This window comes from Salvia hispanica, chromosome 4, assembly GCF_023119035.1.
Source record: "Salvia hispanica cultivar TCC Black 2014 chromosome 4, UniMelb_Shisp_WGS_1.0, whole genome shotgun sequence".
NCBI classification, from domain to species: Eukaryota; Viridiplantae; Streptophyta; class Magnoliopsida; order Lamiales; family Lamiaceae; genus Salvia; species Salvia hispanica.
The window spans coordinates 18,573,614-18,589,998 of NC_062968.1; the positions used below are offsets into that span (position 1 = coordinate 18,573,614).

The window sequence follows — 16,385 nt, forward strand, 5'->3', positions numbered from 1 at the left end:
AGAGATAGTAGATATTCTGAAATACTCTTCAAAGGCTTGAACGTATTTTTGCCAAAAAAAAGCTTGAAACAATGAAAAAATAATTCAAATGATATTTAATCGAAGTTGATGGATCTAAGAAGATATTTTCAAATGTTACGAAACAAAATTGATACATTGACAAAGTTAGTGGATCAAAAAAAATATTGCCTCTTAAATTTTAACAATAATGTAGAGTATAGATTTTATTTTGAATTTTCAGGTATTACTCAATCGGATAACCAAAAAACGAAAGAATACAAAATTTGTATTATTACCATCTGGTGCCTATTAACCTAATTTCAAATAAATACTACTTCCTCTGTCTCAATAAACATGAAACATTTGATTTTCAGCACGTGATCATGTAGTGTTATTTTTGTGAGTTACCAAAATCAACATCAGTTACTCAAAATGTGATTTTTAGATACCAAAAACGATACTATAAAAAATATCAAATATTTTTGTACAAAAGTAAAAAATCAGGTACCATTTTTTAAATTTACTCTCGAGGATAAAGAGAACCACGTTCTTTCGTATAGTGATGGTCTAGGCTTATCAAGTGGTCGGACTGGCTCAGCCTAGGTCTAGTACGGGCAGACCTAGGGCCAGCCCTACAGTGGGTTAGGGCTGACTTATCCATTGAAACGAGCTCAATTTGAAGCATTTTAAAACTCGGCCCAAATCAGTCTAGATAAGGCCCACTACAATTTACAAAGGATGGGGAGGGTGCAAGCACCAGAGCTCGTCTTTAATAAATCCTAGATTTGCTGAAAGAAAATGGAGTTTCAAAGAGTAAAAAAAGGGGAGAGATATATTTTTAAAAAAAGTTATTGTAAGAAGCAATCCCTTTTACACAGCACTACTTGAAACAACATTTCCAAATGAGGAAAGATTTATATGGAACTATACCCCCCACAGTATCATTTTTCTTCATAACAGACAATAAAATTGGAAGAGTATCGTCTCACAAATTTCATAACAGTTTACACACCCCATTTCATCATAATTTAAACAAATCTTCTTTTCCTATCACTCTTTCACTTGTCTTCAACAAAGCACAAATTTACAGCACCGCACTCGACGTAGTCAAGTCGCCCGGATCCTGTCCAGCCAGTCCACACTCTTCCGACCTTTCTCCAGCTGTACGTCGATACTCCTCCGAGACTTCTCGTGGTATTCAACGCTTCTTCTAGATCTTTCCATTTGGTCGAAAGTGACTTTCAACTTTGACAGCCTCTCATCGTTGTGGAACTTGTATTCGAACGGCTTTAGTTTCTCATGTCGGTCAGTGCTCTGCCTAGGTTTCTCCCTCCGGTCAGTGCTCTTCCTTGGAGCATCGACACAGTCGGTACTCTTCCGGGAATGTTCAGGTCGGTCAATACTCCTCCTCGACGAGTGCCTTTGGGAGAGAGGTTTTTCTACGTAAGATACAAACTTCTTCAGGTGCTTAATATACTCGGGATATAGCTCCAGATCACAGTGGTTGCCCCCTTTGATCCACAACGGTTCGTACTTCTCTTGACATAGTTCATAGAGCTGTTTTCCGTGAGAGCAGTCGACAACATCGTCAGCAGTTCCCTGCATGACACAGAGAAGCATGTCAACCACACCACATACCTCAGAAGAAGCTAGATTCATGTGCTCCGAACTACTACAAGTTTTTGCCAGCATGCATCAAAATTTTAGCAAGAACAATTAAGGGTGTGACTGACAACAAATACTTGAATGAATCTATGCAAATCGTAATCAGTTTTAGGCTTCTTTGACAAAGTTCAGCAGCACATAGTTGGTTCGGATCAAAATTCATATATGGAAATTGTTTTCACACATCGGGTACACACCATTTCCAGCTTATTTTGTGCAGAATCTCATCTACTCCAAAAACCACGAGCAGAAACATGTATAAAGGAAACTGCACAACTGTGTTCACTTACATGTATGACTAGAACAGGGCACTTCACCAAGGTAATTTTGTCGATGTTCTGCAAAAATCAACATATGGTCTTGATTATATTCATACGATTATATCAAAAGCATGACCGAATTAAGAAGATATGTGACCAAGAGACTAACCTTGTAAATGTCAAACCAATATGTGCGCTTCACAGGGTACATAACTCTTAAGCCTGATGAAATAGGACTATGCAAAATAACAGCTTTCAGGCGAGGTAAACGAGCTGCAAGATCTACAGTGGGACCACTACCAACAGACTGGCCATATAGGATAACATCTTCTTGCTTAACCCCATAGCTCTCTTCAAGACACTTGTATGCAGCTTCAATATCAGCATAAGTGTTATGCTCGCTCGGCTGCAACATAGACGGGACACAAAGTTTAATAGGTGACCTCAGGCGATACTCACTTACTATTACTAGAAACAGAATCATGTAAAAGAAGTAACTGGTTATACCTTCCCAGTTGACTGCCCATAGCCTGAGTAGTCATACCTGCAGACATAATGCACAAAAGATGCTAATGAGAAAAAGCTCCTCCTCAAGTAAGTGGCAAATCCATGATAGCATCAAATTAAAAGGACAGCTTGTGTCTAATTATATTCTAAAGCAAAACCGCCAACAACCAGTCATGAGGAAGTATCAAATATTCACTGATAATTTAATTTTTTATCATGCAATCTCACTTTTTAGCATTAGCTTGGGAATAGGTGCATTCGAAAGGTCGATCCAGCTTTCAGATCAAACACATTAGTATATCTATCTATGTACCTAAAAACATTACTTCAAATAAATTTGCTATATCGAAATTGAAAAAATATCAATTAATCAAATGAGTTGCTTCACTTGATTCACAGAACCAGATAAAATCTAAGGATCCATGCGTCGTATGATAATTGATAACTACTATAGTCTAACAAATAACAATATGTTAGTAGTCTGAAATCTTTTTAAGGAGATTACACCAACTCACTAGATTGTAATGAAAATGTGATTGACTTCTCAAAAGAAGGTTGTCAGCAAAGTTTCTTCACTGACTACAAATGAACATCAGACCAAACATGCAGGCCCAAATTGATATTTTTAGCCAACAGACCAAAGCCGATAAGTCACTCTGCCCGGTCAACCAAATAAACTCGTCATCCTCCCTAAGTATATCACTTAAAGGTTACATTGATGATTGATCAATATCCCGTTTTATACCAATACTAGACTTTCCAACTAGAATGGTTTTTATAAAGAAAATTAAATTGATATTCATCATAGTTGTTGGTAGTCGATGGCTGTTCAACTTTACAAAATTGTTCCAATAAGATTTAGTCAAGCCAACCACCACCATTATCAAATCTCTCTATTCCTCCCTCAACTAAATGGCCTATGGCAGCTAGTGGGATAAACATCTATTCCTCCCTCAACTAAATGACTTCAAGTCTTCAACAGCACCAACTGCATAATAAGTTATGAATCACTTCCCAAAATTACCAATAGAGAAAGAAAATCTCCAACCACTTTTCAAGAGTCACATTTAGCACTCACTCACTCACTCCCAAGCTCATCTCAATAGCTAAATAAATTTTTTAAAACAACAAAATATTTTGTTTCCGAAACTGGCCCAGTTTTCCACAGCAAACACAATTTCTAACAAAACAAATATTGCAAAAAGTCACAAAAAAATACATCCCCATCTGATCCAACTAACCTAACAACTCACCCACTCAGAGCACTTGTAATCATCTACCACTATAAAATAACAAATTTCATTTATATGAATTCTAAAGTAAAAAATAAGCACAAAAGGTAAATAAACAGCAACATTTTCACACCAATAACCTCAGAGAATCAAAATTCACCAAAATCAACACGTAGAAGAGCAATCAAATGAAATTTATCTGCGAAAACACGATGGCACGCATCAATCCCCAACAAAACCCTAACAATTCACCACCGGATAAAAAAGGAAATACTACTAAAAATCAAAAGGCACGCAGGAATTGCATTGGAAAAATTACCCCAAAATATTGACTCTGAGATGAATGCTCAGCTCAATAAAAAGCTCGTACATCTGGCCGATATCAGCCGCGTTACCGTGCGAATAGAGTAGAGTGGAGCTAGCCATGGGGTAGCGCACGTAGACCGCAACGATTTCCGTGCCGCGACGCGTCGGGAGCCTCAATACGTCGACGTTTTCGCGGTGCGGGAAGGGATGCAGCAGCTGCAGCCCCGTGGCCTGGTCGGTCACCAGCTTGTAACTCGACGGCGTCGGTGGGAAAAACGCCAGCTTTGCTGCCATAGAAGACGTCACCCCTCCCATCCCCTTTTGCAAGTCTAAACCTATTCCCTGTTGTCAGAGCAGTCTGCAACTGTATGACTGAGAGGAGAGGAGAATGAGAGGGAGAATTGAATGGAAAATATAGAAACTGAACGGAACAGTAGAGAGAAGAGAGAGAGAAAGGGAAAGGTAATTTGGAGTTGGGATTGAAGAGAGTGATTATGATACTGTGACCAGCTGTGATGTTTACTATTCATCAAAGCATGGCCACATATATAATTTTTCTTTGCTTTTTCCTATTTTTTGGAGGGACTTTTTCTTATTTTTTTAATGTTTTTTGAATTTCATATGACCTCATTTTTGGCTTTTTCTTGTTTTATTGCTCTTTTAAAAGTATTCTCAGAGTAAATTACATGGCTACACTACTTTGTGAGAGCAGAGTATAATTTAGTTCTCCAACCGTCCATGATCATCTCTTTTCTTTTTCTTTTTTTTCCAATTAAGATAGTCACTTTTCAATTTTGAAAATATCGTCCTCTCTTCTTAATTAAATATTCAATTATTTTTTTCTCTCTATTTTATTCCACTTAACAATTCTTTCTAAAACTCGTGTCACTCAAGAATGTGGTCATCTTCAGTAGAATGAATGGAGCAGTACTTAATTAAAAAAATTATACTCTGTACTCCTACTACGTGCTACTGCCTCTGGCCCCGAATAAGAGTCATGTTTTATCATCTTTCTACATTTCTGAATATGAGTCTTATTTCACTTTTACCATAAAATGGTAAGTGGGCGTCACATTCCACCAATTTATTCTACTCACATGTGATTATAAAACTAATATATATAAGTGGGGCTCGTATTCCATCAACTTATTCCCCTATTTTTCTTTATATTTCGAAAAACTCTTCCATAACCAAATATGACTATTATTCTGAAACGAAGGGAGTACAATTTTATTAGCGGCATGAGATAAAATAATACTCCGTCTCGCTACAAGTGAGGCGCTCTAAATCGGATGTTGTTTTATAAAAATAATAATAAATAGTTAGAGTAAAGATAAAGTAAAGTAAGTAAGATTATAATGTATATACGACCATCTTCTATATTATTCTCTCTTACTTTATTTTTTTTGTAATATAATTATTTATTATCATCTTTGCAAAGCAACGACAAAAAAGAAACGCATCACTTGTAGTGGGACAGAAGGAGTAATAGTCTCTCCAATTTAACTTAGTTGGAGAATTTCTATTGAATACTACAAAGAGTAAGAGATTATAAACGGAATAAATGAAAGATAAAATAAAATAAAAAAGAATAGAATGTACTAAGAGATAAGAAAGAATAAAGTAGGAAGGATAAGAAAGAATAAAATATGAGAGATAGAGAGAGAATAAAATAAAGTAACTGAATGTTTTATTTCTTGGCATAAAGAAAAATGAATCAATTAATTTGAGACATCCCAAAAAGAATATGACTCAATTAAGTTGGAACGGATAGATTCATTTTTACAAGTGATGTAGCAGTAGTACTATGCATTGGGTGAGATCATTAGCAATAATGTCGCAAATAACGACAACTGATAAAGATCACGAGTCAAGCAATGACATCAACATCCTCAACCAACTCCCAATCTTAAAAGCATCTCCACCGGTGGACGTTCCGGTCGGACGTCCGCCATTGTGAAGGTTTAGGTCGGACACGGACGTCCTGTGAGGACGTCGGATATCCTCGCGACGTCCGACCGAACGTCCGCCATTGTGGCGTCAGTCGGACGTCCGAGTTAAAATTTAATTTTTTTAAAAAAAAACTTTATAAATACGGTCGGACGAGGAGTGAGAGCCGGTGGTTGTATTTCTCGACTTTTTATTATTATGTAATTTTTAACTTAATTATGTTTTTTTTTAAGTATTATGTAATTTTTTTTTAATGAAGTATTCGAATTTTCATGTATTCCGTGTCGATATTTTAATTCCGTAAATTGAGTAATTGTGAGTTTATTTTATTGCGGGAAGTCCTACATTGTGCAGTGGAATGGGAAGTCCTAGTAGAAGTCCTAGTGATGTGGCAGGAGGTTTTTGTGGGAAGTCCTAGTGGAAAATCCGCCACCGGAGATGCTCTAAATGAACGGTTTTGCGGGTAAGTGCCAAGACGAGAGTACCACATGGAATAATACTTGGTAGATAACATCTACCCAAAGTGACCGGTATTCATGAAGTCGAATACTTGCCTGACATTCATCTTTGGGTTTTAATGATAAATTAACCTAATGTTAACTTCAATTCCTTTAAACAGTTAAACTTATAAGAACAACATTACGAAAATTTAATTCCATTCAAACAAATAAACTTATAAGAACAACATTACTAAAATTTGATAGATCCCAATATAAAAGTATGATGTACTAATTCAAGGGTATATAAAGTAAAATTTCATCTAGATGTGGGAATGAGTATATTCAGATAGATCACGCGCACATTTAATTATCAGGGGTTTCTCTAGTTTTTAAAAATAGGAGTAGTACTCCAATATTAGCTAATAAAGCAACACTAGTTAAGCTCCAATATTCAATTTTCTAAAAATATTAGCTATATACTTATGCAAATCTTTTTCGCAATGTCCAGCTGCAGTAATAATTTCTCAAATATATTTGAAATTTAATTGAGTTTAGTGATAAATAAAAGGGATATTGGTCTTTAAGATTATAAATTTTGGCCAAAATTTGATATTCCCTACAAACTTTAAAATTGGTCTAATATATCACAAACTTTACATTTTACTTGTTATTTCTCATGGCATGTCAATCACCATATCCGACCAACTTTCGTGCATTTTTTTAATCATATTTGGCACTACTAAATCAACATGATTTTCTGTGTAGCTTTTAATCTTTACTTGTCACGAACTTGTGATCTAAAATATCATAAATATTTCACGGTTGTCCACGTATAATAAAATTTTTTGCGAAGATATCTTATTCGGCAGTAACAAATAACATGTAAAGTTTGTAATATTTTAGACCAATTTTAAATTTAGTGAAAAATAACAAAATTTAGCCAAAGTTTATGATTTTAGAGATCAATATCTCTGAATAAAATTAACAAACTTAATAAAGAAAAAATAAAAATGCCTATATATGATTAATATCTCAAATATAATAATTGGTACTATGATTAATAAAAATGCCTAAACATGCCTTGGCGTGGTTGAATAGGGATTTACTAGTCCATGATCATAGTCCCAAAGTATGATTAAGTTATGACACTTTTACACCAGAAAGAAAGGCTAATTATTAAGGTTTTAATTCCTTAAAATGGTCAAAATCACTATATAATTCAAGATTAATGAGCTGGTTTCCAGTTGTGGGATTTGCGGAAAATGAATGTGGCTTCACATGTTTGTCTACTTAGAATATTTGTTCTTGTTTCTATCAAAATAAGATGAATATTAGGCAATACATCTACTAAAAGCTCAACTCTCAATGAATGTGTATTCAAGATTAATAAAACCATGCAGATAATATTTGGACCCCACAAAGTGACACTAATGATTTTACACTGGCCACCCCACCCTAATTTATTATACATAACCATGCTTTTGGTGGCATTTATGTTTTCTCTAATACCTTTGAATTAGGTCTCATGCACAACGGTGAAAAGATTTGGATAATGCTCTAAACTAGTATCTTGAATAGGTATAATAATTTTTACAAACTATTTGTTTAAATTCTTAGATAATTCCTAATTGTCTAGTTTTGAAATTGTCTAGTTTTGACTTAGAAAGTTAATTAATACTATATGAAAAAAGTTATACGAGTACTATCGATTGTGTTCATAAAGATTTATGGGCTGTTTTCCAAATTTAAAAGTAATTTGATATAGGAAGGATAGCACCAACGGATAGTTTGGCTGAATTATTAAAGTAATTAACTTTATAGTAGGAGTATTTGTTAATAAAATAAATTTTGGATACATTTTGATTTAATCATGTTTAATACGTGAATTATTATGACTTTGTTTAGGTAATCAAGAATTAATGGAATTTAGGTAATTAAACTCAACAATTAATGTCGACGCCGAAAGACGAATACATTTATTCCACTTGGTTTATTAACTACTAATCTTTTTAAAACTTGTTAAATTAAGTAAGCAAACCCACAAATATACACCAACAAAAAATTTATGAATAAAACCATCACCCCTTTGTGGGGATGCCAACTTCACATGTGTATAAATTTATGTTTCCATAAACCAACTTTTGTATTTTAAGAGTACCAAAAGTGGGAGAATGTGCTTCTCAAATTGAAGACACTCCCCTCATATGAAGAAAAATACCCCACATGTCTCCCGCTGGATTTCCTCTTTATTTTAATACTACAAGTTAAAGAATTTTAATTGTTGATTTGTTTTAAGATGGGAATTATAGTAGAATTGGAAGCTTCGTATCTTGTTGATTTGAGTTGGAAACACTATGAATGAGCTGTTTTCGTTGTCCAATTCCAATATGCCCAATCCCAAAGTTCCCTAGCTTTGTAATTTCAATCTTAACTTGGGATTGTAGTAAGAAAAATAGGTATCCTTACATGAAAAAAAAATAATCAAAGATTACAACTTTTGCATCGAAGATAATTAGACAACGATCGAAATTGAAAGTTTGATTGGGTCAAGCCCACACGGATTTGTTTTTGGATCAGATTGTCGACTGCAAGATATTGCTCGCTTTGGGTCAATACCGCACGGATTTGTTTTTGGTTACTGCCAAAATGCCTCAAACTGATTGTGATTGGACATGAATTATATACACTTTCGAACTTCTCTCAGACTCCTGATGTGAGATGAGTTTGTACCCAACAATTACTCTTCTTCTAAACCCTAAATATTACTCTTATTAATTAGAGGAATGGATGAGTAATTAGTCAATGTGTTTTGTTAAAGGCCATGTAGCAATTCAACTAACACTTTGTGGGTCGAATCAATTGATCAATTGACTGTCGATAACTAAGAAAACAAGACAATGTAACAATAAGAAAGAATATCAATCTTGATGGCAACCTATCAAGATTTTCGATTCTACGTGAGGCATAAAAAACAGATGGGCATGTGATTTTATAGGGATCGGTGAATATTCTTGGACCACGTTCACTTTGTTTTATGTATTTTCAATTTATTTTCAAAATTTAGGTTGTTAAAGAAGAATTTTTTCTTTTTAATGAAAGCAACAATACTTATTTGCAAAGGGATGTACAAATTGTGGGCCAAATATGCTTTAACTTTATATGTTTCACGTGTGTTTCGCCCCAGAAGGCTTAGCCCTGCTTCCGCTGCAGGCTTCAACTTGGGCTTGTCGGGCTCCAATGTGCCGCAATCATTTTCCATATTTTGCATTTTCAATTCTTATTTAAATTAGTATTATGTAGTATATATTTAATAGCAGTCCTTATAATCATACGAATTATGCTTCAATTTTTAATTTGAATTTTTATTGTTGAAAAATATACTTATAAGTTTTTTTTATTATTATTTTGAGAATTTGACATGAATTACATTGGTCTATAGATGAAATATTTTGATTTATTGCCAGTTCAAAAATACTTTTGAAAAGCTCTTGAGTTTTGATTGTAATTTTTAATGATGCTTCTAGTGTTGGATTTTGATTACTGAAAATTGCAGTTAAAGGTTTTATCATAAACTATTGTTTTGCTTTTATTTCTTTCAGCTAAGTTTGGATTGTCCGTGCATCTTTATTATCGCGCATGTGAATAGGAATGTGATCAAATGAAAACTCTAAATATTGTACAAACTCAAAACTATGATCTGGATCATTGAAAAATGTCAACAGATCACAAAAAAATATCAATGGAAAAATGTCAACAGAATTTCAACAGTAAACATTGATTGATGTTGTGTTGATATTGTGTTGACATTAAAATCTTGAAATTTTACACTGTGTTGATATTGTATTGAAACAGTGTTGAAACTGTGTTGAGGAGTTTTGAGTTTGTACCATATATAAGTTTGCATTTTATCACTACCCCATGCAAATAAAGGGATGTGTTATATCATTACACTAAATATTTGTAAAACAGAAAATAAATCTTCTTCCCTGGATCTATTAATCTGATGGTTATGATTAAAACTAATGACGTATATTATTGTATCGTTTTCGTACGTTAAAGGGTAAAAATAGTAAAGCACAATTATACATGACTTCGCTACATGATGTAGTTATATTTGTACATCATGTTCTATTAGTACATGATGTTAATGTATGAAAATGCGTAGGTGACTGAATAATGTACACATTATCACGGGTATATCGTACATTACTGTCCGACTCATGCTTTTGTGGATGGAAGCTATACTATATAGCATCTACAAATTCACAAAAGCATGAATCGGAAAGTAAAGTACGATATACCCATGATAATGTATGATACTATATATTATCATGGGTATATCGTACATTATTGTCCGACTCATGCTTTTGTGAATTTGTAGATGCTATATCACAAAAGCATGAGTCGGACAGTAATGTACGATATACCCATGATAATATATAGTATCGTACATTATCAAGGGTATATCGTACATCACTTATCCAGTAATGTAGCATCGTATTAATTCCCTTAGAGCCGAAAGTTAACATCATTCACCAAGGGTTTAGTAGTCCATGGGACTAGGGTGTAGTACCATCGTATTAGCATAACGTTCACTAACCGGAGGAAGTTAGATCCAGTCTCCTAGGGTTAACTTATCCATAAGGCTAGGGTATAGTATCCACACGATTACCCTAGTGAACGTTGTGTTACTGAGTCAGTACTACACCCTAGCCTCATGGATTGCTAAACCCTTAAAGAATGGATATAGCTTTCGCCATTCATTCAATAAATTATAATCTACATCACGTAGAAGGGACATATACATTAAAACACATTAATGTTATATTAATGATCAAATTAATGTATATATTAAGTTAATATACTTATCCATATAAATGATGTAACAGTAATATACCCAAATTGTCTTTTAATGTACGAAAATGATATAATAATGTACGGTGATGCTTTTAATCATAACCATTAGATTAATAGATCCAAGGAATGATATTAATGTTATGTTTAAGACCAAGGAGGTGTAAATACCTTAATGCACCCCTGCAAAAAAAAGCACATATCCCACTTCAAACAAAAATAAATAAAGGAGTAAGTTCGAAAAATTCAAAAATCCCCAAATTCTCCCAATTTTGCCTCCACCAATGGAATTAGGATGACACATTCCCTAGATGTTTTGTTGCTATTGCATAACCGGCCAGTCGAGTAAGGACGAAGAAGGTGCAATATTTGGGTCACGATCTTTAGGCAAGCGAATCGTTGATGTCTTCACCTATTGCGTTAGATAACTAGAGAGGAAATGTAAGGAAAAACGATGGGCCGTCGATCCCATAGTGTTTTTCGACGTCTCCTCCCAACTACACATATCCACAGCCATCAACAAAACTTGGGACGTGTTCACTTTAATTGTTATGGATTGAATAGAATTGAAACTCTGACTAATATTATTGGGTATAGCCCACATAATTTCATAGTGTTAAAGTGATCATATCATCATGAACATAATTTTCTTAACTAGATCTGAGTAATTGTTATCCATGATAATTTTATGTGAATCATCCAAAACTTTGGGTTATAGCCCACATAATTTCATAGTGTCAAAGTGCTTATATCATCATGAGCATAAGTTTCTTAATTAGATCTGATTAATTATTATCTATGAGAATTTTACACAAATGTCTAAAATTGTAATACAGAAACAAATTTTAGGTATAATATTTTTCTCGTCCTTGATGCAAATTAACGTAGAAACTAATGAGATGGATTAACTGATGGATAAAAATCTCAAACTAATTGAGAACATAAGAGTATAAAAACTCAATGTAAAAAATATTATTCAAAAATGTCTGTCTTTGAAGATCAACAATGAAGCCTTTATATAGGCAAAGAGAATCCTAAACTTATAGAAAGAAAATAACTATGAAATCCTAAGCTTATGGAAAGAAAATAACTAAAAAGATAATAAGCAAAAATAACTAATATTTTTCCCATCTCCTAATTCTATTAACTAGGAAATAAATAAAACCAAAAATATACTTTTCTTAGCCTCCAAGACTTGTCTTCTATAACTGCATCATACTCCTCTTCTTAAAAAAGACTCGACCTCGAGTCTGTCCTAGAGTCTGCTTTATTGAAATAACATCTTAACACAATCAAAGTTTCTCCAACTACATCCTTCGTTATGCCATCCGTTAAAGTTTGATTGATATTTTCAACCACCAATTCCGACATCAGCTTCTGCACTAAAGGCAGTTTATTTATAACAGCCTCCATATCTTCTCCAGAATGCCATGTATTCAGTGCGAGGACCGATATTTCTTTCTTGATCCAGTCAACTGTTGCACAATGGAATTCACACTGGCTATACAAATCATGTTGATTAGTCATAGAATCTCCATATCCAATGTCCAAAGGAACAGTAAGCATGTTAACACCAGATGGTAAAATCTCCAAGCAATTTGAATTCACAGCATCGCCGACATTAATATTCATGTAGTTTCCATCACCAGTATCCACAGTTGTAGAACTAATATTGGATATAGTAAAGCCAACTGGCGTTGTATCCTTTTCTATTGGAAGATCACCAACGCCGTCAACACTCCCAAACATGAACCCTAGGAGATGTTTTCTCCCTTCAGCCATCGTCATAGACGACAACGCCCTCGTCGTTGGCAGCCTCGTCAAATTGCAGGGAAGGAGGCGGGGATTTGCTCACCAATCCAGGGAACACATAGAATATATCCTCTCCGTATACAGGCGTATCATACACCGACATCGATAATATATTGCTGTTACAATTCTTCGACGGTTCATCTGCATCATATGATGTGAAGACGTCGCTGAATAATGGATCGTCCATCGAACGACACTCCGGCGCAATAGACCTCATCGGGTTGGATTTCCCCCGAAGCTTTCCCAGTCGTGCCAATCGTCGTTGTAGGTCTCGAACTTGTTGTCGCAGATCACCGTTTTCGATGTCGCGCCGGAGGTCTCGAACCTGCTGTCTCATATCATCGTTCTCGATATCGCACAATCACGTTGTCGTGCAGCCTCTTCGTTTGGGAGATCTCCACGCCCCCCACCACGACCGCCACCACGAGCATCGCCACGTCTGCCGCCATGTCTACGTTCAGCCATTGATAATCAACCTGGATCGTGATACCAAATGATGCAAATTAACGTAGAAACTAATGAGATGGATTAACTGATGGATAAAAATCTCAAACTAATTGAGAACATAAGAGTATAAAAACTCAATGTAAAAAATATTATTCAAAAATGTCTGTCTTTGAAGATCAACAATGAAGCCTTTATATAGGCAAAGAGAATCCTAAACTTATAGAAAGAAAATAACTATGAAATTCTAAGCTTATGGAAAGAAAATAACTAAAAAGATAATAAACAAAAATAACTAATATTATTCCCATCTCCTAATTCTATTAACTAGGAAATAAATAAAACCAAAAATATACTTTTCTTAGCCCCAAGACTTGTCTTCTATAACTGCATCAGTTCTACTAGATGACTGGTTACAATGAAATTACTGCCCTCAATATTGGTTGATACAATGCGTATACTATGTATTTATATATGATCGACAAACGACAATCATAATTTTGAGTTCTACTAGATGACTGGTTACAATGAAATTACTGCCCTCAATATTGGTTGATACAATGCGTATACTATGTATTTATATATGATCGACAATCATAATTTTGAATGATTATAAGAATTCTACAATAATTTTATTCACTGGAGTAAATTTGACTATATTTTGATTATTCTGGGGTTAACGTATAATATGACATCTATTTGGGGTACTATCATAATTACCAAAAAAGTAGTGGAGTAATTGAGGAGTGATGATAGTTTACATTTATTTAAAATATTAAATCATGATTTCATCCAGAAATTGATTATCATCTCTGTTGCTGACTTCAGCTTAATCTGCACCCGTCAATTTGAATAAAATACTTTTGATTCTGTAACCCAAAATTAGTAAATTTTCGAATTTCCTTGCGATTTTCAATTCATTTCGCTGGTGTTCATGGAACAGGTTTCAATTCGCGCCATTTTCAGATTCGATCGGGAAAATTGGATATGCAGGTATACCATGTTTCCTTCTTATTTTTGATTAACTTTTCAAAACTCAAATTAATATTCAGCAACTTGTGTTTGTTGAAGCAGAGGTTCAATTTTTAGTTGCATTTGTGGGAAAAAGTTTCCTTTTTGTTGTTCAATTTCATTTTCCCAAATGCGGAGTATTTGGTATTTTTTGTGATGAGCTACTGAAGAAACTTGAACTTGTATGAAATGCCCATGTTGAATGCGATAACTATTTCAGTTTTTATTTGATGAAACACTCTATTTTCTGTAAATTTGATATATCTGTAGGCTAACTACGGATTTGGATCCCCTGGTGCTAACTACGGTTAGTATGTGCCATCAAGGAGATGGACATCAAACAAACCGCCGTCGTTTAGGCTGTGCTGTGTTTAAGCCACAGCAGAGGATCCGAATCCAGCTAACTACTGGTGATAATTCTATTGTTCTGATTATGCTATATTTGCTTTAGAAGTAGATATTTGATACTGTTCCAGTGTGAGTGAGGTAACAGATTGCTATGTAGAATGGTTGATTTAACTGGCATTTAGTTTTATAAGTTAGCCATTCAACTCAAAATCGATAAATTGTTGGAATATCAGCAAGCCGTATACAAAATGTCCTCTTCTAATTTTTTTTACCAGAAGGTTACATTTAGTCAACCTTTTGGGATTGAATGAATTTGACCTTGTACTTCTTGATAAGTTATTCTTTATTTTGTATCGTGCATGTTTTGCCCCGTAGTTGAAGCAATCTGTGGTTTGGAGATATTTGTTTTAGTAAAAGTGGTAGTACAATCTCCCATATCCAAACTGCTTGTGCAAGATTGCATTGAATTTTGAAATTTTGTTGTGGGGTCTTAGACTGAAGCAGAGTTTGTTTAGTTGTGTTTAATAAGTACCAATTCCTGAACTGATTCGAGTGCCATAGCTGAATTTCGTGTTTGAGAATCAATCTTTCGAATTATATTATATGAACGTGCTTGTTGACTCCACATCTCACTTACTTGAAATAGGAATAACGTTTTAGTTCTTTGTCAAATGCATCCAACGTGAAAATTTATTGAAGCTGAGCTGTGATCTCCTCCAAACTTTTGTGGCGGGTAAGAATTAGAAACCCTGGCATCTCTGTTTTCAACTGTTGAAGAAAAGCCACTCGTTTTATAGTTTTAAATACTACTATACAATTGCTTGCTATCTTCTGCAATATTTTGCATTGTTGAATGACATATGGTACTGTTTCTCCTCTGTGTATGATGTTCTAGAGGCTATCCAGCATGCTGCTGCAGATGGCTTGTTGAAAATAAAAGCAGCTCATCTAGAGAGGATACTTCTTCAATTACTTTTAGATTTTTGAGGCCTTTGAGCTTTGATTTTCAGTCGAGTTGCAAAGTCTTGCATTACACATGATTATTTCTCCTCAAAGACAAATTTCACTTTTTTACCACTAAAATTTCTTTGCACTTAGAATTATTTTATGGTTACTTGGCTGTTTGTGCTTGTAAAAAAAGTCAGTCTGAGTCCCTAATTCATGTGACAACTTGTCTTCCATGGTATGAAATTGTTGGAAAAACTTTATTAGTCGGGTTAGATCTCTTGGACTTCTTAGCGAAAGAGATACGAGGTAGCTGTAGAATGTGGGAAATGCATCTTCTGTGAGCAGGCTGATCTCGTAGTGAATTGTACTGTTTGTATTTGTATTCTGATTGTGATTTTACTATATAACTTTCAAATCAAATTGTCTGTTAAATAAACTATGCAAACTTTTCCTGATACATATATGCAGTGCAGTGATGCCCTTGAAGCTTGTTTTACTTCCTATGATGTTTAAAATAACTTAATTCTGAATCGTGTATGTCTTTAGTCTTTACTGGAGTTTATGTAATAGAATGTGCATTGCGACTGAACCGAATTTGATACATCAGA

The 16,385-nt window shown here is 34.4% G+C and overlaps 1 protein-coding gene across 1 annotated transcript; it reads right to left on the reverse strand.

The window, feature by feature from the left end:
* Window positions 1–884: 884 nt before the first annotated feature.
* LOC125223196 (alpha/beta hydrolase domain-containing protein 17B-like) lies at window positions 885–4,443 on the reverse strand. The gene is made up of 5 exons (XM_048126218.1): window positions 3,984–4,443; window positions 2,433–2,469; window positions 2,095–2,331; window positions 1,956–2,003; window positions 885–1,599 (listed from the first exon to the last, which is right to left on the reverse strand). Exons 1-5 carry the CDS (start codon window positions 4,283–4,285, stop codon window positions 1,108–1,110), a joined length of 1,116 nt encoding a protein of 371 aa, XP_047982175.1. The 5' UTR covers window positions 4,286–4,443; the 3' UTR covers window positions 885–1,107.
* Between the last annotated feature and the right edge of the window lie 11,942 nt (window positions 4,444–16,385).